A 21,943-nucleotide genomic window follows, 5' to 3' on the forward strand; every position below is an offset into this window, starting at 1 on the left:
CTGATTAACAACCCCCTCTGCTACTTAACTGACCAGATTAATATCCCATAAGTTTAATTGACTTTATGCTATACTCTGATTAAAAAGTGTTCCTTTAATTCTTTTGAGCAGTATATATATTATATATATATATATATATATATATATATATATATATATATATATATATATATATATATATATATATATAATGTGTGTGTGTGTGTGTACAGTACTCCTTCCTCGATCGCATCCGCGAAGTACAAACCATATGTTTGTATGGTTATTTTTATATATTTTAAGCCCTTATAAACTTACCCACACTGTTAACATTATTAGAGCCCTCTAGACATGAAATAACACTCTTTAGTCAAAAGTTTAAACTGTGCTTCATGACAAGACAGAGATGACCGTTCTTTCTCACAATTAAAAGAATGCAAACATATCTTCTCTTCAAACGAGCGCCGTCAGGCGCAGAGAACGTCAGAGAGAGAGAGAGCGAGATTAAAGCAAACAATCAAAAAATCAATACGTGCTTTCATTTCTTAGAGGAGCGTCCATATCCTCTAGGCAAACAGCCCCTCTGCTCACACCCCCTCCGTCAGGCGCAGAGAATGTCAGAGAAAGACCAAGAAAAGCAAACAATCCGCTCGGGGAAGCACATCGTATATCATTGAGGAGTTTTAGTTAATATGTAATACGTGCTCTGATTGCGTTGCTTATCAGCCATCTGCCAATAGCGTCCCTTATATGAAATCAACTGGGCAAACAAACTGAGGAAGCACGTACTTTAAATTAAAAGACCCATTGTCCGCAGAAATCTGCGAACCAGCGAAAAATCTGTGATATATATTTAGATATGCTTACATTTAAAATCCGCGATAGAGTGAAGCCGCGAAAGTCGAAGTGCGATATAGCGAGGGATTACTGTACTCCCCCGGGTGGAATTGAAGAGTCACATATTGTGGGGGAGGAACGATCTCCTCAGTCTGTCAGTGGAGCAGTACAGTGACAAAAGTCTGTCACTGAAGGTACTCCTCTGTCTGGAGATGACACTGTTAAGTTTATGCAGTGGATTATTCATGATTGACAGGAGTTTGCTTAGTGCCCGTCGCTCTGCCACAGATGTTAAACTGTCCAACTTTAATCCTACAATAGAGCCTGCCTTCTTAACAAGTTTGTCCAGGCGTGAGGCGTCTTTCATCTTTATGCTGCCACCCCAGCACACCACCGCGTAGAAGAGAACACTCCCCACAACCGTCTGGTAGAACATCTGCAGCATCTTACTGCAGATGTTGAAGGATGCCAACCTTCTCAGAAACTATAGTCTGCTCTGATCTTTCTTACATAGATCATCAGTATTGGCAGTCCAGTCCAATTTGTCATCCAGCTGCACTCCCAGATATTTAAAGGTCTGCACCCTCTGCACACAATCACATCTGATGATCACAGGGTCCATGAGGGGCCTAGGCCTCCTAAAATCCACCACCAGCTCCTTGGTCTTGGTGGTGTTAAGGTGTAAGTGGTTTGAGTTGCACCATTTAACAAAGTCTTTGATTAACTTTCTGCACTCCTCCTCCTGCCCACACCTGATGCAGCCCACAATAGCAGTGTCATCAGCGAACTTTTGCACGTGGCAGGACTCCGAGTCATATTGGAAGTCTGATGTATATAGATTGAACAGGACCGAGAAAGTACAGTCCCCGCGGTGCCCCTGTATTGCTGAACACAATGTCAGACCTGCAGTTCCCAAGACGCACATATTGAGGTCTGTCTGTAAGAGAGTCCACGATCCATGCCACCAGGTGTTTGTCAACTCCCATCTCAGTCAGCTTGTCTCTAAGGAGCAGAGGTTGGATGGTGTTGAAGGCGCTAGAGTCCAAAAACATAATTCTTACAGCACCACTGCCTCTGTCCAGGTGGGAGAGGGATCGGTGTAGCATATAGATGATGGCATCCTCCGCTCCCACCTTCTCCTGGTATGCGAACTGCAGAGGGTCGAGGGCGTGACGGACCTGTGGCCTCAGGTGGTGAAGCAGCAGCCGCTCCATGTGCTGCCCATTGTGTTGGATTGTCAATGCAACCCTCTTCTCCCACTCTTCACACACTGATAGCAACACCGCAGGAGAAATGCTAGCACAGGCTTCCAGTATCCGTAGATTCAGGTGCTGCACATCTCGTATCTTCACAGAATAGACAATTGCCTTTAGATGACCCCAAAGATAAAAGTCTAAGGGGGTCAGATCGAGAGACCTTGGGGGCCATTCCGAGAGACTGTGTTTGTGGGGGGATTGACAGTTAAGGCGGGTGGAGGAGTGACGTCATCCTCTCCCCTCCCATTCACCTCATTTCGCTCTGAGCTGAACTCCGCGGATAACGCCGTCTTCCAAAGCAACCTCGTCACACTGCCACCAAATACTCACAGAAAAATCCACAAGTTAATACACACGCTGTCTCTAGAGTTTCTCCACACTGAATCCTCCAGGCACTACTTACAAAAGGTTACATTGACAATCGTGTTACGTTATTTTTAAAATGTTTCCTTTTCTTCTCGATTCATTTTACCCTCGCACCCCCTTGGTTTGAGAAGAAGTATGAAAAAAATAATGTGGTTAAAAACAGATCACCAGTTCAAGCTTTATGAATAATCGATTCGCCATCAATAATTGTTTTGGTAAAGCCATACTCAGTGTAATCCTCCTTCCATTTTATAATTTTTCCGCCACTAGCCATAATTAAATGAAAGGTAAAAAAAGTAAGAGGGCGGAGAAGTAGTGTGTTAAAGAAGTAATGAAAAAGACAAGGAAACATTTTAATAATAACGTAACATGATTCACATTGTCATGTGTGTTGCTGTCATATATATGCCTGCCTGAATAAGTCACCCTCACTTCGCTCTTACTTTTTTACCTTTCATTTATTCGTGGCTAGTGGCGGAAAAATTATAAAATGGAAGGAGGATTACACAATTATTGATGGCGAATTGATTATTCATGAAGCTTGAATTGGTGATCTGTTTTTCTGTGTTAACCACATATTTTTTCATACTTCTTCTCAAACCAAGGGGGTGCGAGGGTAAAATGAATCGAGAAGAAAAGGAAACATTTTAAAAATAACGTAACACGATTGTCAATGTAACCTTTTGTAAGTAGTGCCTGGAGGATTCAGTGTGGAGAAACTCTAGAGACAGTGTGTGTATTAACTTGTGGATTTTTCTGTGAGTATTTGGTGGCAGTGTGACGAGGTTGCTTTGGAAGACGGCGTTATCCGCGGAGCTCAGCTCAGAGCGAAATGAGGTGAATGGGAGGGGAGAGGATGACGTCACTCCTCCACCCGCCTTAACTGTCAATCCCCCCACAAACACAGTCTCTCGGAATTTGCATAAGCACAGCCTTTGACCTGCAATTTGAACTTAGTTAGAAAGTGATCAAAACTGTCGTTTATACCCTGCGTCCTCTCATTAAACTTGTATCCCGCATTAGATAGATTAGATAGATACTTTATTAATCCCAAGGGGAACTTAGCCGAGGGCATGAGAAACGCCAGCGGCAGCCTGTCTATGAACTTAATTTAAACTTTAGGTTTACACCGTGCTTTGTTTCTGAAGTAGCTGCAGGCATGAATATGCTTGTACAGTATGTGTCACTCACTCGCTTCTTATTGTTTCGCTGCCTTCTCAATTGTATAATGCATGTTTTCTTCAGCTCTTTTTGGAGCTCTTCCTGGTTTTCTACGTAATGCATTGACAGTCAGTTCACGTGATTACGTGGGAGGCGTGATGATGTCACACGAAACTCCCCCCCCACGGCCATCAAGCTCAACTCCATTACATTATATGGAGAAAAATAGCTTTCATTTATGACCATTATGCGTAGAATTTCGAAATGAAACCTGTCCAACTTTTGTAAGTAAGCTGAAAGGAATGAGCCTGCCTAATTTCAGCCTTCTACCTACACGGGAAGTTGGAGAATTAGTGATGAGTCAGTCAGTCAGTCAGTGAGGGCTTTGCCTTTTATTAGTATAGATCAACTCTTGGCAGTGGCCAGCAGGGTGGCCTTGTGGTGCATGTGTACGGGTGCCATTCTCATTACTACCACCTTCACTGTCACTTCTCCTACCTCTTCAAATCTTAAATCATTCTTGAGGCAGATTGAAGACTTAATTGCCAGCTTAAGTGAAAAATGAAAGAAAACGTACTAAGTAATTGCAACACAAACACCGACTTAACACTAGAATTACCAAAGCTTACGAGAAAACTCGTAAATCCGGCCCACCATAAATCCACTCACACATCTCCGTTCAGCATCTTTTGTCTTGTAAATGTGTCGATAATCCCAAGCAGCAAGCAGCCTGCTATACCATTCCCCCCACTACCGGAAAACTGCAAAAACCTCTCCCAAATGAAGCCTTGTTTATCAGTGAGTCAGATACCTAGTCTAAAAAAATATATATTTATTCAGAACACATGCATTTCATGTGTGTTCCGTGTCCATAAAGATCTGTGTAAGTGTAGGATGACAATGGTGAACACATCCCTACAAGACAAACGTTTTCCATGTTTTAGTACTAACGACAAACTAAATATCAAATAAGCACTTTCATAAAAGATACAATTATAACAGAACAAATGCTTTTTTTTTTTTTTTTCCCCCAAGACTATTACCGAAGAAAAAGAAATCAGGTTAGTGTTGCTTGTTGTCCTGACTTCTCGGGTAGTATACTGGTTAGAGCTGCTGACTAATTCAGAAGTTTCTGGGTTCAAGTCTTAACATCTCCCAAAATAAATGTTTTGAGTAGTGAGCTGTTCTTACTGTTACTATTATACAGTAAAAGCATACATTTGATTTGAGTCTTAACAGACGGTGTAAATATATGGTACTTGTAAACGTTAGCATTATTTATTTATTTTTTTTTTAGTTTTATTCTCTCTGTCGCGTTCATGCTTGCCCTGATCTGACACGCCTGTTTTCAAATAAAGATTTGCTATAACAGAGGTGAACTCGGAACTCGGATCGGAGAACGAGAACAGAAGCCCTCCCCGCAGGAAGCGTCCACTCACATATAAGAACAACGCAACTGTACCAGACGAAAGATGGCACCGTTTTGGATACAGGTCCGGCGTCATTCTGCCAATCACCTGTCCTTCAAAGAAACAGCACGGCTTACAGAGCTCACCAACATATTGTGCAAACTCACGTTTGTGATTATGTTTTGTGATGGTCTTTACATAAGAAGCACTTATGTGTTATATATATATATATATTATATATATATATATATATATATATATATATATATATATATATATATATATAAAAAAAAAAGCCAGATCGAATGTTACTCATCTTGATTTATTTACTTATCTTCCTACGGCGTAAAGTCACAAGTATACTGCAGAGCTTACTCTGTTTGATTTGTCAAGGGCATGCTCCCAAATTACACATGAAAAATACCTGCTGACAGTTTAGTACACGAGCAACGGTACGAGAATGCATTTAGACTTTTTTTGGGCACATACACCACGCTAGTGCTTAGATCTGGACGGTGTAACGTTGGCGAGCTCTGTACGCCATGCTGTTTCTTTCAAGGACAGGTGATTGGCCGGATGATGCTGGACTTCGCCCTGTATTCAAAAGGTGCCATCTTTTGCCTTTACGCCTAGTGCAGCTGCGTTGTTCTTATATGTGAGTGGACGTTTCTTGCGGGGAGGGCTTCTGTTCTCTTTCTCCGATCTGAGTTCACCTCTGTTATAACGTGTCTTTATTTGAAAACGGCAGTATCAGATCGGGGCGAGCTTGAGTGCGACTAAGAGAATAAAACTGAATAAAAAAACACTAACTTTGACAAGCACAATAAATTTACAGCAGTTGTTACAGACGCAAATCAAATGTATGTTTTTATTGTATAATATTAATAATAATAGCAGCTCTCTACTCGAAACGGTAAACTTGAGAAGTTGCCAGCATCAAACCCAGAACCTCTTGATTGGGAGTCAGCAGTTCTTATCATTACAATACGCAAGCTGTCGCATCAACCGCCTACTGTAACCTGCTTTCTTTTTTCTTTGGTTATATTCTTGAATAAAAGCGCACTTGTTTTCTTAGACTTCTACTTTTTGTGAAAGTGTTTATTTGATATTTGGATTTCATGCTTCACACCTTATATACATGTCGTAAAGACGGTCCTTGGGGGTGTGTGGGAACTGTTAACATTTGAATCTGATGATTTGTATATAGTGCGGAACTGACCTCTCTGTACTATGCTGTTCTCTGCATTTCCTGGAGTTTTCCTACCAACGTTCAGCAACAAGATCAGAACAAAAAACCATGCATGGTCACTAACTACAACCACATGAAGGTATGCTAATATAATGTTGCATTAGTGCCACAAAGTTTTCCGAAATGTACAATATAGGTCATAAAATGAAATATTCCAAATGTTATATATACCTAAGTATCTCTTTTTTGTCAGTGCGGCTTTGACATCAAGGATCAGAAAGTGCATACTAATTCAGCAGGAGCACTCAAGAATAAAACTGAATAAAAAAAATTCATATCCACAGTCATTCTCAGTCACGCACACCACTCACATCCACGTCCATAGTTTTCCCAGTCTCGTTTGCGCACAAGATCTGACACGGTTTTCAAATAAAGAGGGGGTGGAACAAAACAAGTTTGTTGTTATACCTAATCTTTATCTGAAAACGGCATCAGATCCGGGGGGGGATGTGATGTGGGAGCTTGAGTGTGAGTGAGAGAATAAAACTAAAAAAAAAAAAAGCTAACTTTAACTATAAATTTACATACGCAAATCAAATGTATGCTTTTATTGTATGATATTAACAATAAGAGCAGCTCACTACTGAAAATGGTAAATTTGGGAAACTGGGCTGGTATTGAACCCACAACTTCTTGATTGGGAGTCAGCATTTCTTAACCATTGCACCACGCAAGCTGTCACATCAACCACCTACCGTTAACTGCTTTCTTTTTTCTTAGGTTAAATTCTTGAATTAAAGTGCACTTGTTTTGTTATACTTGTGCCTTTTGCGAAAGTGTTTATTTCATATTTGTATTTCAGGCTTCACACCTTATACATTTCATGTCTACATTTTTTCAATTATTACTAAAACATGAAAAACGTTTCTGTGTTAACTACGTTTTACATAGATTGTTGTTGACACGGAACACACATGAAATGTATGTATTCCAAATGATGATGTACCATTTTACCGTAAAGCTTCAGCACTTCACTCGAAGATAAACACTGAGCACTGACAAACTTCTTTGCAAAATGAACTGCAGCGGTGGGCGGGGGAATGGGATGCCAGGCTGCTTGCTGCTTATCGACACATTTACAGGACAAAAGATACTGACGGAGAGGTGAGAATGGATTTAAGGTGGGCCGGATTTACAAGCTTTCTTGTAGGCTTTGGTAATTCTAGTGTTAATCAGTTTTAATGCAAAAAGATGCTGACGAAAGAAGAGAAGAAGTGGTTCGCTATGGTGGAAGAAAGATCTCTACGTCGAAACCACTTACAATCATACACTACATCTGCTGTATGTAAATAAACTTACAGCACCAGTGCTTGGTTTATTTCACTTTTTTTTTTTACTTTTATTTTTGCAACAAAATTCAAACAAGAGAAAACTTATTTTTAATCTGTTGAAAAGTGAATAAAGCCGCCTTCCTCCAAAATATACATTGAGTTATTTTACATTTCATTACAACCATTGGTGCTCTACTTTTTAATTATCTGAAATCAGATGCTCAATAGGATTTAACATTAACTTTTAAAAGTGGTTACCTAGAATTGGGTTTTGGTTGCTAGCAATGAAAATATAGTTGCTCACAGCTATGCAATTATGTCAGTTTGTTTCTGCTTCATAGCATTTCAATCTGAAGTTGCATCACTTAACACGTCAGACTTTTGCTCTGTCCACACCTAATACATCCATCATTTCTTAGTGTATTCAATATGATTCCATCCTGCAGTCCATATTGTAATCTTACTTTCATGTAGGGGTGCATAATTATCATAAAATTCAGAATTATTATTTCCATTGATATTGTAATTGCTATTAGTAAATTTAATAGTAGAACTACAATTAAATATATATTTTGTTCATCCAGTTGCATGTACTGTATTCTATATACACACAGTGCAGTAGAACCTCCTTTTAGCAGTTTTCTTGGAAAAGACTAAAAAAAGTGTTAATTTGACTTTGTTATATTTGACTGGATTAATTGATAAAGTATTACTTAACCTCCTTAGCATTACATTTTTTTCTGAAAAAGTATGTCAAAAGTTTTGCATTTTTTTGGCTTGAGAAATTACATTTTTATAAAATTGAATCTTTCTACTGTAAAACATGCAAAACACTACAAAGTCAGAAGTGTCAAGTATAATAATAATACAAATAATAATAACTAGTCAACCCGCGGCGTAGCATACATCGCATAATTATGTATTGATGGGTGAACACTTCCTGAAAGACACAGTTGTCCAAATGGGGTTGGTTTTGAGGATACGACTGTAGGTAAATGAGAAGATGCAACTCTGGAGAGGGCAACATACAATACAACGTTTTACACGCCGCATACAGCGATTCACATCCGCGACAAATATGATTCTTCTTAGATGGTCCTGTCGCGTCCACCCTCACACTCGAAGCATACACACGGTCTGGTCATGTGCCTGGTCGCAAGAGCAACTGACAGAGACCCGCCCACCAACTGTAAGACCATGGAAAACCCCTCGGAAACTGTTTTACATGCTGCATACAGCGATTTACATCCGTGACAAACATGCCTGTTCTTAGATATTCCTGCCGCGTCCACCCTCGTTCTCAAAGCATACACAACGTCATGTGCCCACCCGCAAGAGAAACTTGCGGAGACCCGCCCACCAGCTGCCTGTGTGTGCGCGCGGCTTTCTCTCGAGCTGCCTCTGTGTGAACTGGCACAGGCACAGAGAAGGTCAGCTGCTGAGAGAGGTCTCGACTGTTGCAGGGCCTGCATTGGTGAAGCAGGTGAGACGGTAATGAAACCGAGGTACAGGGCTTATTGGTTTTTAAAGACTGCCTCCTTCATTGTGTTCTAACCTCAGTTTTAAAGGATTATTTTAAGGATCCCATGGGATACCCCTCGCAAACTGTTTTACATGCTGCATATAGCGATTCACTTCCGCCTCTATGAACAGTCAACGTGGCTCAGAGGTGCATGTGGACTCTACGACAGACGAACATAAATGATGCCATTTTTCCTGGTCATCGCGTCCGAGTTGGTGGGCGTGGTTCTGCGACTTGTCATATACAGTGGTCTTAGAGTTGGTGGGCGTGGCTCCTTCCTGCGTGCGCCATGGGCGTCTTACTTGTCGACGGCTTAGTGAATCCACGCCCTTTCCATGGGAGTCTTGCCTTAGTGAATTTATATATATATATATATATATATATATATATATATATATATATATATATATATATATATATATATAATAATACAGTATGAACAGCACACTGCACATATGCAAGATTTACCAAAATCAAAATGATTTCACTGTCCGTTTCAGTTTCACTGCCTGAAGACAGATTCACCTTATCACTGCAGAGAGGTGTTTCTTAGATGCCATTATGAGACAAAGAGAAGACTCTTTAGCACTGTTGCTTGGGTAACACTTGCATTAATGCTTACATCAAGACCTGCATATATCATTGTATAATGGAATAGGTAATACTCGGCGCTAATGCTGTTTGACACTTTTACAGCCCAAGTATTCCACGTGTCTTATGTGAGATGCGTCTATACCATTGCCAAGTGACACTTGGGACTAATGCTTTTAGTACTTTTTTTACACCCCGAGTGATGCTTGAGTCTAATACTAAGGAGGTTAAAACAGCATTCTTTTTGTTTATAATTAAAAAATACAGGACCCTTATTAAATATATTTGTGGTACTGGTTTTGTAATACAGTAAGTTGGATATATTATCAATATGATATAAGCATCTTATTCTTTTTTCTTTTAACATACGTTGCATCTAAAAATCAGCCATTGCCACTGCTCTTCATTAAATAATGTAAAATATGGGAAAATGTTTAAACATCGAATATTAAATTGAGTTCTGCTATAAGAAAACAAAAGGTGCATGCATATGTAAATTCAAAGCACAGCATAAAATTTGAAATGACAATAATGTAAACTCAACATGTTAGTTCTGTTGAACAGGTATAAAAAAAAAAAAAAGACTTAAATGTAACCATTTACATGCCTATGTGAGATATTGCAATATTTTTTCAGTACAGACACTAGTTTTGGCATAAATGTTATAGGATGCTGATCCATTGGTAAGTGCTGCCTCTATGACCAAAACTCAGGAGCTTGGTCCAGTCACTGATGGCAGTGGCGTTCAACGCAATCATCCTGTTATCTGCAATCAAGCAGACCTGCTGCCATTTGTAAGGGAATGTTTGTTTCCAAGTATCTTCATTTCTGCATAAGTTCTTCATCAGTTTAATGAACCATTATACATAGGTGTGTTTCTATATTTCTGCACAAACACAAGTCAATTGCAGTTGCATAAAGGTTTACCTGTTTCATATCCATTTCGTTTTCTGTTTGTCATTTATAGAGAAGTAAAGACTGCGCAACTTTGAAAAGCTAATTGCAGGAGGGGATAACATCTTTCCCCTGAGTTTTGTTCATTTTTGAAAGCTTTTGTTACAGTGTTTTATTTGGAGTCTTCTCTTTTGATCAACAAAACGCTATAACGTCTGTTAATAGCCTGTTTAATGTGGACACTTGTTAGCAAAAACAAGTAATTAGTGCTTATTCAAGTTGTGCACCTAATATTAATGGGACTTACTGCTGTTTGCTCAACTTTCATGTAGTAAGTGATTTAGTTGTAGATGGTTGAGTAAATGTTTGAATTCAGTACTGCATTAGTTTGCACTGTATACTCGTTTCAATCAGCATTATTGCTGTTGGAAACAAATTCCATATTTATGAATCATTTTATTCAGATTTGGCATCTAACATCTGAAAAGTGTCAGATCATCTAGGTTCAACATTTCTTATTTCTCATTCTTTCTGAAGGTTGCTGCAAACATAAAGTGCACACTTTTATAAAGATATTGTTAGGAAGTGTATTCCTAAAAAATTATTCACAGTTGCCTATGAAGTCATATGGTGTGTCCCTCCGATTTGCCAGTGCAGTATTGCATTGTGGATGTGTCTGTGTTTAACAGTAGAATCCCTGGAGCCTACAAAAATATTTGTAATGCCGGGGCACCTTACATTCCCTCTCACCTCCTCATCAGCATCTTTGTTTTGCAAATGTGTCAGTCAGCACAAGCAGCAAGCAGCCTGCCATCCCATTCCCCACCGAGGCAGCTGAAGTCAAGTCGGACGCAAAATTCTCCCAGCTGAAGCGTCTTTATCTGGGAGTGAGGTGTCTGAAATTGCGTGAGGTAAATAATATATTGTTATTTGGAATACAGTACACCCCCATAATTTTTGGGGGCTACGTTCCTAGAGCGCCCACAAATTGTGAAAAACTGCTGCTATTGGATGTGGTTAAAAAATGCCTTTTAAATGCCTATTTTTATAGTTTTAACACTAGAATTACCAGAGCCTACGAAAAAACTCATAAATCCATCCCACCTTAAATTGCTTCTTAAAACCGTTCTCACCTCTCCGCCAGCGTCTTTTGTTAATCTAAATGTGCTGATAAAAGAAAAGCTGCAATGTCTTTACACAGATTACTGTAGAAAAGGAACAGACATGAAATGTGTGTGTTCCAAACAACGATCTATTATTTCCACTCTAAAACTCCACTTCACTCCCAGAAAATCAATCCAGGCATGATCTGGGAGAAGTTTGTGCACGTTATAAGTTGGTGGGGGGATGGAATAGCCGCCTGCTTTGCAGCCTGATTTTCATCAGCACATTTAGATGACAGAAGACGCTTGTGGAGAGCTGTGAACGATTTTAAGAAGCGATTTAAGGTGGGATGGATTTACGAGTTTTTTTCGTAGGCTCTGGTAATTCTAGTGTTAAATCCTAAATACAGTATGCCCCTAAAGCACTTTAATTTTGTTGCAAACTCAACTTAATACATTAATACATTACCTAAAAAATTACCTTAATACATTACCTAAAAACAGAATGTAAAGGTAAACCCATATACTGTACAGTACTGTACTGCTATGTCTCGCACGGTGCTAGAATGTAAAATACCGATGTTACCGTTATACGTATTGTAATTCATGCAAGAGCGTTTTCTTTGGTATGCCTTGTTGTTTTTTTTGTTAAGTAGAGTAAATACATAATAATTTCATTTAATTAAAATACAGTAAAATATACGGGTATTCACCAATGATGAATGATATTGACGATGAAGTAGCTGTGTAGTACGATGCAGAAGATTTAAAATTCCTCAGGTGGAGCCTCTTCTTCAGGAGTCGTATCTTTGGAGGGGTCTTCTTCTGGTGGGGCTTTGTGCTTGGTTTTCTTTATAGGTTTCGGGAGCATTGTGATTGGAATTTTTTGTCTTCGTTTCTTCATGGTGGCGAGGACCATTTTATATGTCTGAATGGCAGCATCGATGCCATTATTAACTGCGAGAGCCTGAACCATATAGGGATTCCATGCTTCAATCATCCCTTGTAACTCTGAGACAGATTGATCCACAATGCAGATTCCATCCTGACGATATTTTTATTCCTTACGGTTGTTACCGTTTTGGCACTATCACAGAAACTTACAGATACGGTACTCTGGATCGCTGCCTCGTTCTTCTTTATGTAGCTTACGGTGCTTTCATTAATAGCAGCGTTCTCCCCAGAAATTTTTTCCAGCCGAGTGGCAAGAAAAAGTAGCCGGGTGGGGCGAGACAAGGGAAATTTGGTGGTGTGGAAAATTAAATGTGCACTTTTTTTTTATTAATTATTATTAATTATTTTCCAAAGCTCAATATGACTTCCTTTTTTAAGGTTTGACACTTGTGAAAGAGTATTTTTATTAAATTTAAGAAGTATCCAATTCAGGATCATGCAACCGTAGCAAAAATTTTAAATAACAATTGTTATGACATAAACCAAGAGGCACGAGTATTGTCGCTGTCGGGAAGAAAAATGAAAACAATGAAAAAAGGTATAGGAAACCTAATGAAGAAAAATTTAAAAATATTCTTCAAAGCCAACTTGCATATACAGAAAGTGTCTTCAGTTAAATATTTATTCTTTTCTTCCTTGAGGCCCAGTTGTATGCAGCTTTCAGATAATCAAAGTTCCCAGGATCTGGGCCCTCCAAGGAGATCACTCGTATACTGTCATAGTGACTGTACTACAAAGTCATCAGACAGCCATCTAGTGTCACTGGCCATTTTCAGCTTAATCTGGGGAATGTTCAGAATATTTTGAATTTCCGTTAAACCAGCCATACTAACTAAAGAATTTTGGAAGAAATAGAATAGCTGCCTTAAGATGTTCAGTTTTGTTAAATAAGGTACAGCAGCTGCTGCTTGGGCACTTGCAAGGGCCAGTCTGTGGTTTTACACAGTGGCAGTTGACCAAGAGTCGAGATGTTTTATCTCTAAGCAGTTTTGCCACACCTTTCTGTTTCCGAATCATAACAGCCGCTCAATCTGACCCTAGTCCAACCAGATTAGCAGTTTTCAAGCCTAGAGTGTCCATAGTCTCACTCAGTGTTGGTTATAGTCTCCGCTTTGCCATCAATCATATTGCGGGTTGATACAAAACTAACTCTGACCTCTTTAGTGACCTGGCAAACATATTTAATGTAAATAATTAATTGTTTTACATCTGAGGTATATGTGGTTTCATCACACAGAATACTGAAAAACTTTTCTGTTTTCGAGATTAAATTTGACGTTGATTTTATTCCCGGGATTTGTCATTAAAGTGGAACATCGTAAAATAAACTTGATCTTAAAACGAATGTTTAATTTACTAGATTTTCTCAAACCCCCGTCATAAGTTATGTAGCAACATGTTGACTTTATTCTCGTCATAAGCGTCAAGATTAAAGTAAAAATGTCGAGAATAAAGTCAACATCTCAGCTTTATTCTCGACATATAGTTTTTTTTCTTCACTTTGTCCGTATTTTTTTTTCTTCACTAAGGCCCTAATACGCTTCCATACAAAACCCTAAGCAATTCAGTGATAAAACTTTTGCTCAGGACACAGTGTGTGCTGCAGGGGTTTCTGCACACTTTTTGCAATATGGACACAGGTGCAAATATAAGAACAGCAGATGGGGTCACTTTTAAACAGGAACCACAGTGAGTGCTACAAGGATTTTTGCACACAGAACACACCTAATGCTTAAACAACTGTATGTGTATATATTGGTTTGCAATGTACTTTACAAGAAGAGAGCTGCTGTACGTTCAGCTGCACTATACAGACTGCGCTGACGCTGAGAACAGAGATATCACTTCCTGACGCCTTTTTTCTGATATCTGACAGGCTGATTTCACTAGATTTTTTATTTAATCAGACCTCCTCTGGCCCGCCTACCTCCACATCCTCTTTGCTTGTGAACTGCCGCTCCGCTCCCGCTATTAACATGTACAGCCCCCTCTCGCCCGCCCACCTCTCCATACTCCTTGCAACTTTATTAAGCTGCTACACCCCTGCTATTACCATGTACAGCCCTCTCTCGAAACCCCACCTCCTCATACTGTTTGCCTGTGAACTCTGCTCCGCCTCGACACCCGATATTAGCTTTAGCAGTATTTGTCCACCTGCCCACTCATCCCTTGCTATCTCTGCAGATCATTCGATCTGCCTGTGCTACAGATCTACGGCTGTCATCTCACAATGTCATGCGAGATGACAGCCAGGCGCTCAACTAAATTAGCTGCCCGGCTAAAAGACGCTAGGGAGAACACTGAATATTGGAGCGCTACTACAGCATAACCTTTTAGTTCCTGGAGCAAATCTAGTATTTAAACCTTCTTCTGGTGCTTAGGCTCGGAGTCAGAAGCCTTAGAAGGCAGGTGCAGTTTGTTTTGGCGACATCTTGTGCATTTAAGAATAGCAAAATGAAAACAATAACAAAATGGAAAACATGAGGACACTCGGCTGGAGATGCATCACAGGACAACAGTCAATTGGCAGCAAGGATAAATTAATAAAGCTCTCGGATTGGCTACTTTTACCATCCTAAACTGTGTTTCCCTCGCGATGGTAAACCCACTCATCTGGAGACACGTAACAGGGCAGAAGTCAATCAGCAGCAAGGAGAAATGAATAATGCTCTTGGATTGGCTACTTTCACCATCCCAAACCGTGTTTCCCTCAGTGGCTGCTTCCTGTTCTCTCTACAGCACAGTATTGCCACAAAAAAAACATAAAAAATTGCGGAGGATATTTGCGCTTTCTGCTAACAATTAATAGCTAGGTTCTAAGGAAAAATCTGCGAATGACTGAATCTGTGAACCCTGAACCGCGACTTTGCAGGGGTCTACTGTACATAAATTTCATGTGTGTTGTGTATGTACAATGATCTGTATAAATATAGGATATAACAAGTGTGCTTTTATTAAAGAATATAACCAAAGAAATAGTTGTTGCTGTCAGTGTGTAAAAACCAAAGCTCAAATATCAATCAACACAAAGTAGATTGTATGCATGCTTGTTACAGAGATAAGAACTGCTGTTTCATAATCAAGAAGTTTTGGGTTCTCCCCTCATTTGCCATTTATAGTAGTGAGCTACTGTGATTACTAATATTATATAATAAAAAAGTACATTTGATTTGAGTAAATACTAAAATATATTATTGTTCAACTAATTGTATTAACATTGCAGTACTTTAAAGAAACAATCAGAAAGATGTGAACAAATGTGTCAATAGAATGCTGTTTTTACTTGTATGTACTTTTTTTGCAAGTTTACGTATTCTGCTTTGTGGTGTAATCTTAACTGTCTTTTCGGAAAGAAGGTATCTTTTCCATTTATTTACATCAAAAGGCTACTCCAAGACCTTTATCAAACAGTGCTTGCATAGGAGATGCCCTTGACCCCAGCAAATGGTTGGCACCAACCCGACCACCAATTCTACCTGGTACAGTCTTCTTTGTCACTTCTGTCGTGTATCAGAAACCACAGTACGCCATCCTCTCCAGATCAGGCATTAAAGTAGAGCATAAACCAAGAAACACTCTGAGAACAGTTCATTTTAATGCTTAAAGCAAGAAATCTGCAGCAGAGACACAAAATGCAGTCTTATTTGCAGTGCATGGTGTAATGTATTCTATTTTAAGATATGTGACTCATGTTTTCTCTATTTATGGAATTCTCTCTCTCTCTTTAAAAAAAATAAAAATAAAAATTCTGACCAGGAATGGGCATGGTTCCTTGCCTGGACAGAAGGCTTCATGAAGTCCACTAGGCTTCATGACCAAAGAAGGGAAAGGAGACATACCCAAATGGGCCTTCCCAAGGTGTTGGATAGACAGCCTGGACAGAGAAGGAGGTTTCTTACCTGGACTGGAGGCCCAGGTCAAATGGACAGGCGTCCCGACTGAAAATGGTTCCAGTACCTTCCTTGGACGGTGGGGGAAAAGAAGACAAGGACAGGGAATGAGTGTCTCATAGGACTGTTTATTCCCCACCAGAACAGTCCAGCTCAGCAGCCATGCTTGGGCATGTGGATGCTATGAGAGGGTGCTGCAGAACGAGATTCCCCATTATAGGGGACTTCCGTATGACCCAGAAGTGCTTCCAACAGGTAACGGCCCTGCCACCGGAAGTACTCCTGGGGTCTTCATAAAAGGTATCGCACTCCTTTATCCAGGAGAGTTGGAGCTAGGAGGAAGGAAGGCAACACTCTACTGGAGGATGGCAGTGCGTTGGAGGAAGGAGAGTTGAATGTGAATAGAGAAAATATGAGCTTGTTATTTTTTGGAGGTATTGGTTATAATACACATTGGTTTATTTAAACCCAGGAATCTTTGCATGTTCATGTTTAGGGTGTGGGGTTCACTGTGACAGATTACAGCCGGTGCCCTTACCCGGCTGGGATGCCTCCAAAATGGAAGGACAGGGGAGAGGACTTCCGAAGGGCGTGGTCTCCCCCGAACTGTTACTTGGCGGCCCCCCTGGGTTTGCAGCGGCGCCTTAGATTCCCACAGGGCTGTATGGGAATTACTATTAGCTGGTGGTTTGTCGTGTGGTGGGTGTGGCAACACACTGTCAGTGCATGCTCCCAATCTCTCTCTCTCTCTCTTTCTCCTTATGGTTTTATACTTCTGCTGTATTTATAGATTTCCATGATAACTACTTTGAATTCATACAGGTTATATTTCATTATTTATTATGTAGGTAATGAGGATTAATTTAGTAACAATTTATCTTACAGGTGTTGTTGAAGGAGACTTAGCCGCTGTGGAAGCATACAAGTCTTCAGGTGGTGATATAGCAAGGCAACTAACAGCTGATGAAGTACGGCTTTTAAATCGCCCTTCTGCCTTTGATGATGGCTATACTCTGGTACATTTAGCTATAAGATTTCAAAGACAAGATATGCTTGCCATTTTACTGACAGAGGTAAGTTGCTTTAAAAACTGATATTTTGTTATAAGTGTATCCAGAGGTAAATGTTCTTAACACTAGAATCCCTGAAGCCTTTGAAAAAACTCGTAATCCCGGTCCACTTTGCACCTCTCTATCAGCGTCTTTTGTAAATGTGTCGATCAGCGCAAGCAGCCTGCTGTCCCATCCACCCCCTTTGATGGAGCTCAATTCAGGCAAACAGTTCTCACAGCTCAAGCCAATACTCCTTATCTGCGTGTGAGCTGCCTGGAGTTGTATAGGGTAAATAGTAAAATATATTGTTATTTGGAACACATACATGTGGATCTGGGTAGGTATAGGATGAAAGGAAATAAATGCGAGGCAAGAAATGCTGAACATACACCTAAAGCAGAAACTTTTTCCATGTTATACTAATAATAATGAGCTGCTGCCTTATAACCGAAAGGTTGCATGTTCGAGTCCTGGCGCTCCGTGATTTAAGTATTGAGCTGCAATTATTATTACTATAATATAATAAAAATATACATTTGTTTTGAGTAAATAGGACTTCCACCTACAGCTAAAATCACTTTAGTATGTGAGCAGTTCGCCACGCTAGTGTTTAGATCTGACAGTGTCATGCTGACAGTGTATGCGCCCCAAAAAGAAGTGCTTGATTTCAGTTTGTAACAGTCGTTGTAAAGTTTTACTGCCTGCAAAAATATCACTCAAGGGTGTAAACTGACACACACAAACACTGGTGAATCATGTCTGTTGTTGTCACTTGAATTTTTTGTTATTCAGTTTTCATTCATAAGTATTTCATTCTTAAATAAAAGCACACTTTTTTTGTAATACCTTTGCCAAAGTGTAACCACTTGAATGAGATCGATTCTGTCTGTCACGCACGCACACACACACATTCATACATGAAAACCTCACTATTTGAAAACACTATGCCATTTGAACATTTTTTTTTTCTCCGATCGTGCCTGAACTGTAAGAACTCTGTTTGCATTTTCAGTATCCTATAACATAACGCGGAGTACAGGCAAGATGGGGGGAAAAAAGGGGCTTCTAGTGTTAAACAATATTTAAAACCTTGTATATGCCACTAATAAATATCAACCATCAATTTGGAAACATACAAGAAAAGGTGATATGAGCTAAGGAAAGCCGCTAAATATTGTAACCATCAGTATAACAGTAAACTGCATAGCAGTATAGCTGTAAACATAGTATAGGAACTCTAATGACCAATATTTGGAAATACTTGAGCATAACAGGTATGTCTAATTAGATTGTGGTCACATACAGCACCACCTGATTAATTTTCAGCCTCTGTACATTTACATAAGTTTGTTGATGTCTAACAGCTGGGTCCATAAGGCAACTTGTCTGGATGGGATTACAGGGCATGTTTAGTGTTTCAGTGAGAGAATTGGCGGTCCTGTCTACTTTAAAAAAAAAAGTTATCCCAGTGTCTAAGAAAACAAAAGTGACTTTGTGAATAACTACATAGCGGTAGCACTCACTCCTATTATGACAAGCTGATTTTGAGAAATGGGAATGAAGACGCATTAAACAGTTTATTCCAGATAGTCATCATTACCTCCAGTTTGCATAATAGTAGAGCCACTTCATAGAGAAGGCCCATATCCCCCACAAATCATACCATATTGGTACATGACAACCACAACTCCTCAAATTGGGACTTGTAAGTCCAAAATCCATTTACAGAATTAGGGACTGTTTGGGAGGTCTCAATATGTGGGGATTGGCAGCATCACATGCTCAACACTGATACCAACACTCGACATGGGTAGTGTGTTTAAACCCCCTTCTGTACTCCTTGTTCACTTATGACTGTGTGGACAGACACTGCTCTAACTGCATTATTAAATTTGCTGATCAAGCCACCATCATAGGTTTATCACCAAAAATAGTCGGCTTACTGCTGCCTCATTGCTTCCTGGAAAGCATTCTCATTTTTATTGTCAGCAAAAGCAAGGAGCTGATTGTAGAATTCAGAAAACGGATCTCACTCCATTAGTTTTGAAAGGGTCAGAAGATTTACACACATGGACAAAATTGTTGGTACCCTTCAGTCAATGAAAGAAAAACTCACAATGGTCACAGAAATAACTTTAATCTGACAAAAGTAATAATAAATAAAAATTCTATGAAATTTAACTAATAAAAGTCAGACATTGATTTTCAACCATGCTTCAACAGAATTATTTAAAAAAATAAACTCATGAAACAGGCCTGGACAAAAATGATGGTACCCCTAACTTAATATTTTGTTGCACAACCTTTTGAGGCAATCACTGCAATCAAACGATTCCTGTAACTGTCAATGAGACTTCTGCACTTCTCAGCAGGTATTTTGGCCCACTCCTCATGAGCAAACTGCTCCAGTTGTCTCAGGTTTGAAGGGTGCCTTTTCCAGACAGCATGTTTCAGCTCTTTCCAAAGATGCTCAATAGGATTGAGGTCAGGGCTCATAGAAGGCCACTTTAGAATAGTCCAATGTTTTCCTCTTAGCCATTCTTGGGTGTTTTAGCTGTGTGTTTTGGCTCATTGTCCTGTTGCAAGACCCATGACCTGCGACTGAGACCAAGCTTTCTGACACTGGCCAGCACATTTCTCTCTAGAATCCCTTGATAGTCTTGAGATTTCATTGTACCCTGCACAGATTCAAGACACCCTGTGCCAGATGCAGCAAAGCAGCCCCAGAACATAACAGAGCCTCCTCCATGTTTTACAGAAGGGACAGTGTTCTTTTCTTGATATGCTTCATTTTTCCGTCTGTGAACATAGAGCTGATGTGCCTTGGCAAAAGTTCAATTTTGTCTCATCTGTCCATAGGACATTCTCCCAGAATCTTTGTGGCTTGTCCACATGTAGTTTGGAAAATTCCAGTCTGGCTTTTTTATGATTTGTTTTCAACAATGGTGTCCTCCTTGGTCGTCTCCCATGAAGTCCACTTTGGCTCAAACAACGACGGATGGTGCGATCTGACACTGATGTTCCTTGAGCTTGAAGTTCATCTTGGATCTCTTTAGAAGTTTTTCTGGGCTCTTTTGTTACCATTTGTATTATCCGTCTCTTTGATTTGTCATCAATTTTCCTCCTGCGGCCACGTCCAGGGAGGTTGGCTACAGTCCCATGGATCTTAAATTTCTGAATAATATGTGCAACTGTAGTCACAGGAACATCAAGCTGCTTCGAGATGGTCTTATAGCCTTTACCTTTGACATGCTTGTCTATAATTTTCTTTCTAATCTCCTGAGACAACTCTTTCCTTCGCTTCCTCTGGTCCATGTTGAGTGTGGTACACACCATGTCACCAAACAACACAGTGGCTACCTGGAGCCCTATATATAGGTCCACTGACTGATTACAAGATTGTAGACACCTGTGATGCTAATTAGTGGACACACCTTGGATTAACATGTCCCTTTGGTCACATTATTTTCAGTCTTTTCTAGGGGTACCATCATTTTTGTCCAGGCCTGTTTCATGAGTTTTTTTTTTTTTATTAATTCTGTTGAAGCATGGTTGAAAATCAATGTCTGATTTTTATTAGTTAAATTTCATAGAATTTTTATTTATTATTACTTTTGTCAGATTAAAGTTATTTCTGTGACCATTTTGAGTTTTTCTTTCATTGACTGAAGGGTACCAACAATTTTGTCCACGTGTGTAAATCCTTTAGAGTGACTTTTACTGATAACTGAATTAAGCACAATGTATTTTGGCTTCTGTCAAGAAGGTTTACCACAACCTTCCTCGGTTGTGTGCAGTACTTTTTTTTTCTTTTTTTTGGTCCTGCTCTCAACAGTTTCTGCCTGCTTTTGAATGCTCCAGCATGCTTTCTTTTACTCCCATGAAAGGTTCCTCACCACTCTCAACTACATTCCCACTTTTGCCTTTTAAGGTGGTTGAATTTGACACATTGCATTAGTGAACTCTTGTAACAGCAAAGGGGAAAATAACATCACATAATATGTTAATAAATCTGTTTGACTGTTCTTTCTTTTTCAGAGTTCAGTAAGAGTTGATATATTCCTATGGACAGATAAATAGATATAGGGTGACCACATATCTTCTCTTTCCCAGCAATGTCCTCTCTCTCTTTTTTTCCGGCTGGAATGTGTAAAATCCCTAAAGTTGTTCAGTAATTTGTTTAGATTGTTATTTAGAGTTACATATTTTATCCAGTCCATTTATGACAGCTATACATTGTGAATCTACAATCATTAGATGTGTCCTTGTTACTCGGCTGACAGCTTGGAGGACTGGGCGGAGCCATGTTACTATTCAGTACAAACTTATTGAGACAAAGAGTACAAATGTATATATGAATATGTATGTATGTGTATGTATGATATACAATACTAGTCAAAAATTTTAGC

General features: G+C 39.6%; 1 protein-coding gene across 4 annotated transcripts in view; it reads left to right on the forward strand.

Moving 5' to 3' along the window:
• Positions 1 to 21,943, forward strand: part of LOC120539568 (ubiquitin thioesterase Zranb1) — a 139,383-nt gene that overhangs the window by 70,225 nt on the left and 47,215 nt on the right. For all 4 annotated transcript variants that reach the window (XM_039769777.1, XM_039769796.1, XM_039769786.1 and 1 more), the window contains one exon: positions 17,368 to 17,555. In XM_039769777.1, the coding sequence (XP_039625711.1) occupies positions 17,368 to 17,555 (188 nt within the window). The remainder of the gene's footprint in view (positions 1 to 17,367; positions 17,556 to 21,943) is intronic.

This window comes from Polypterus senegalus, chromosome 1 (assembly GCF_016835505.1).
Source record: "Polypterus senegalus isolate Bchr_013 chromosome 1, ASM1683550v1, whole genome shotgun sequence".
NCBI lineage: Eukaryota > Metazoa > Chordata > Cladistia > Polypteriformes > Polypteridae > Polypterus > Polypterus senegalus.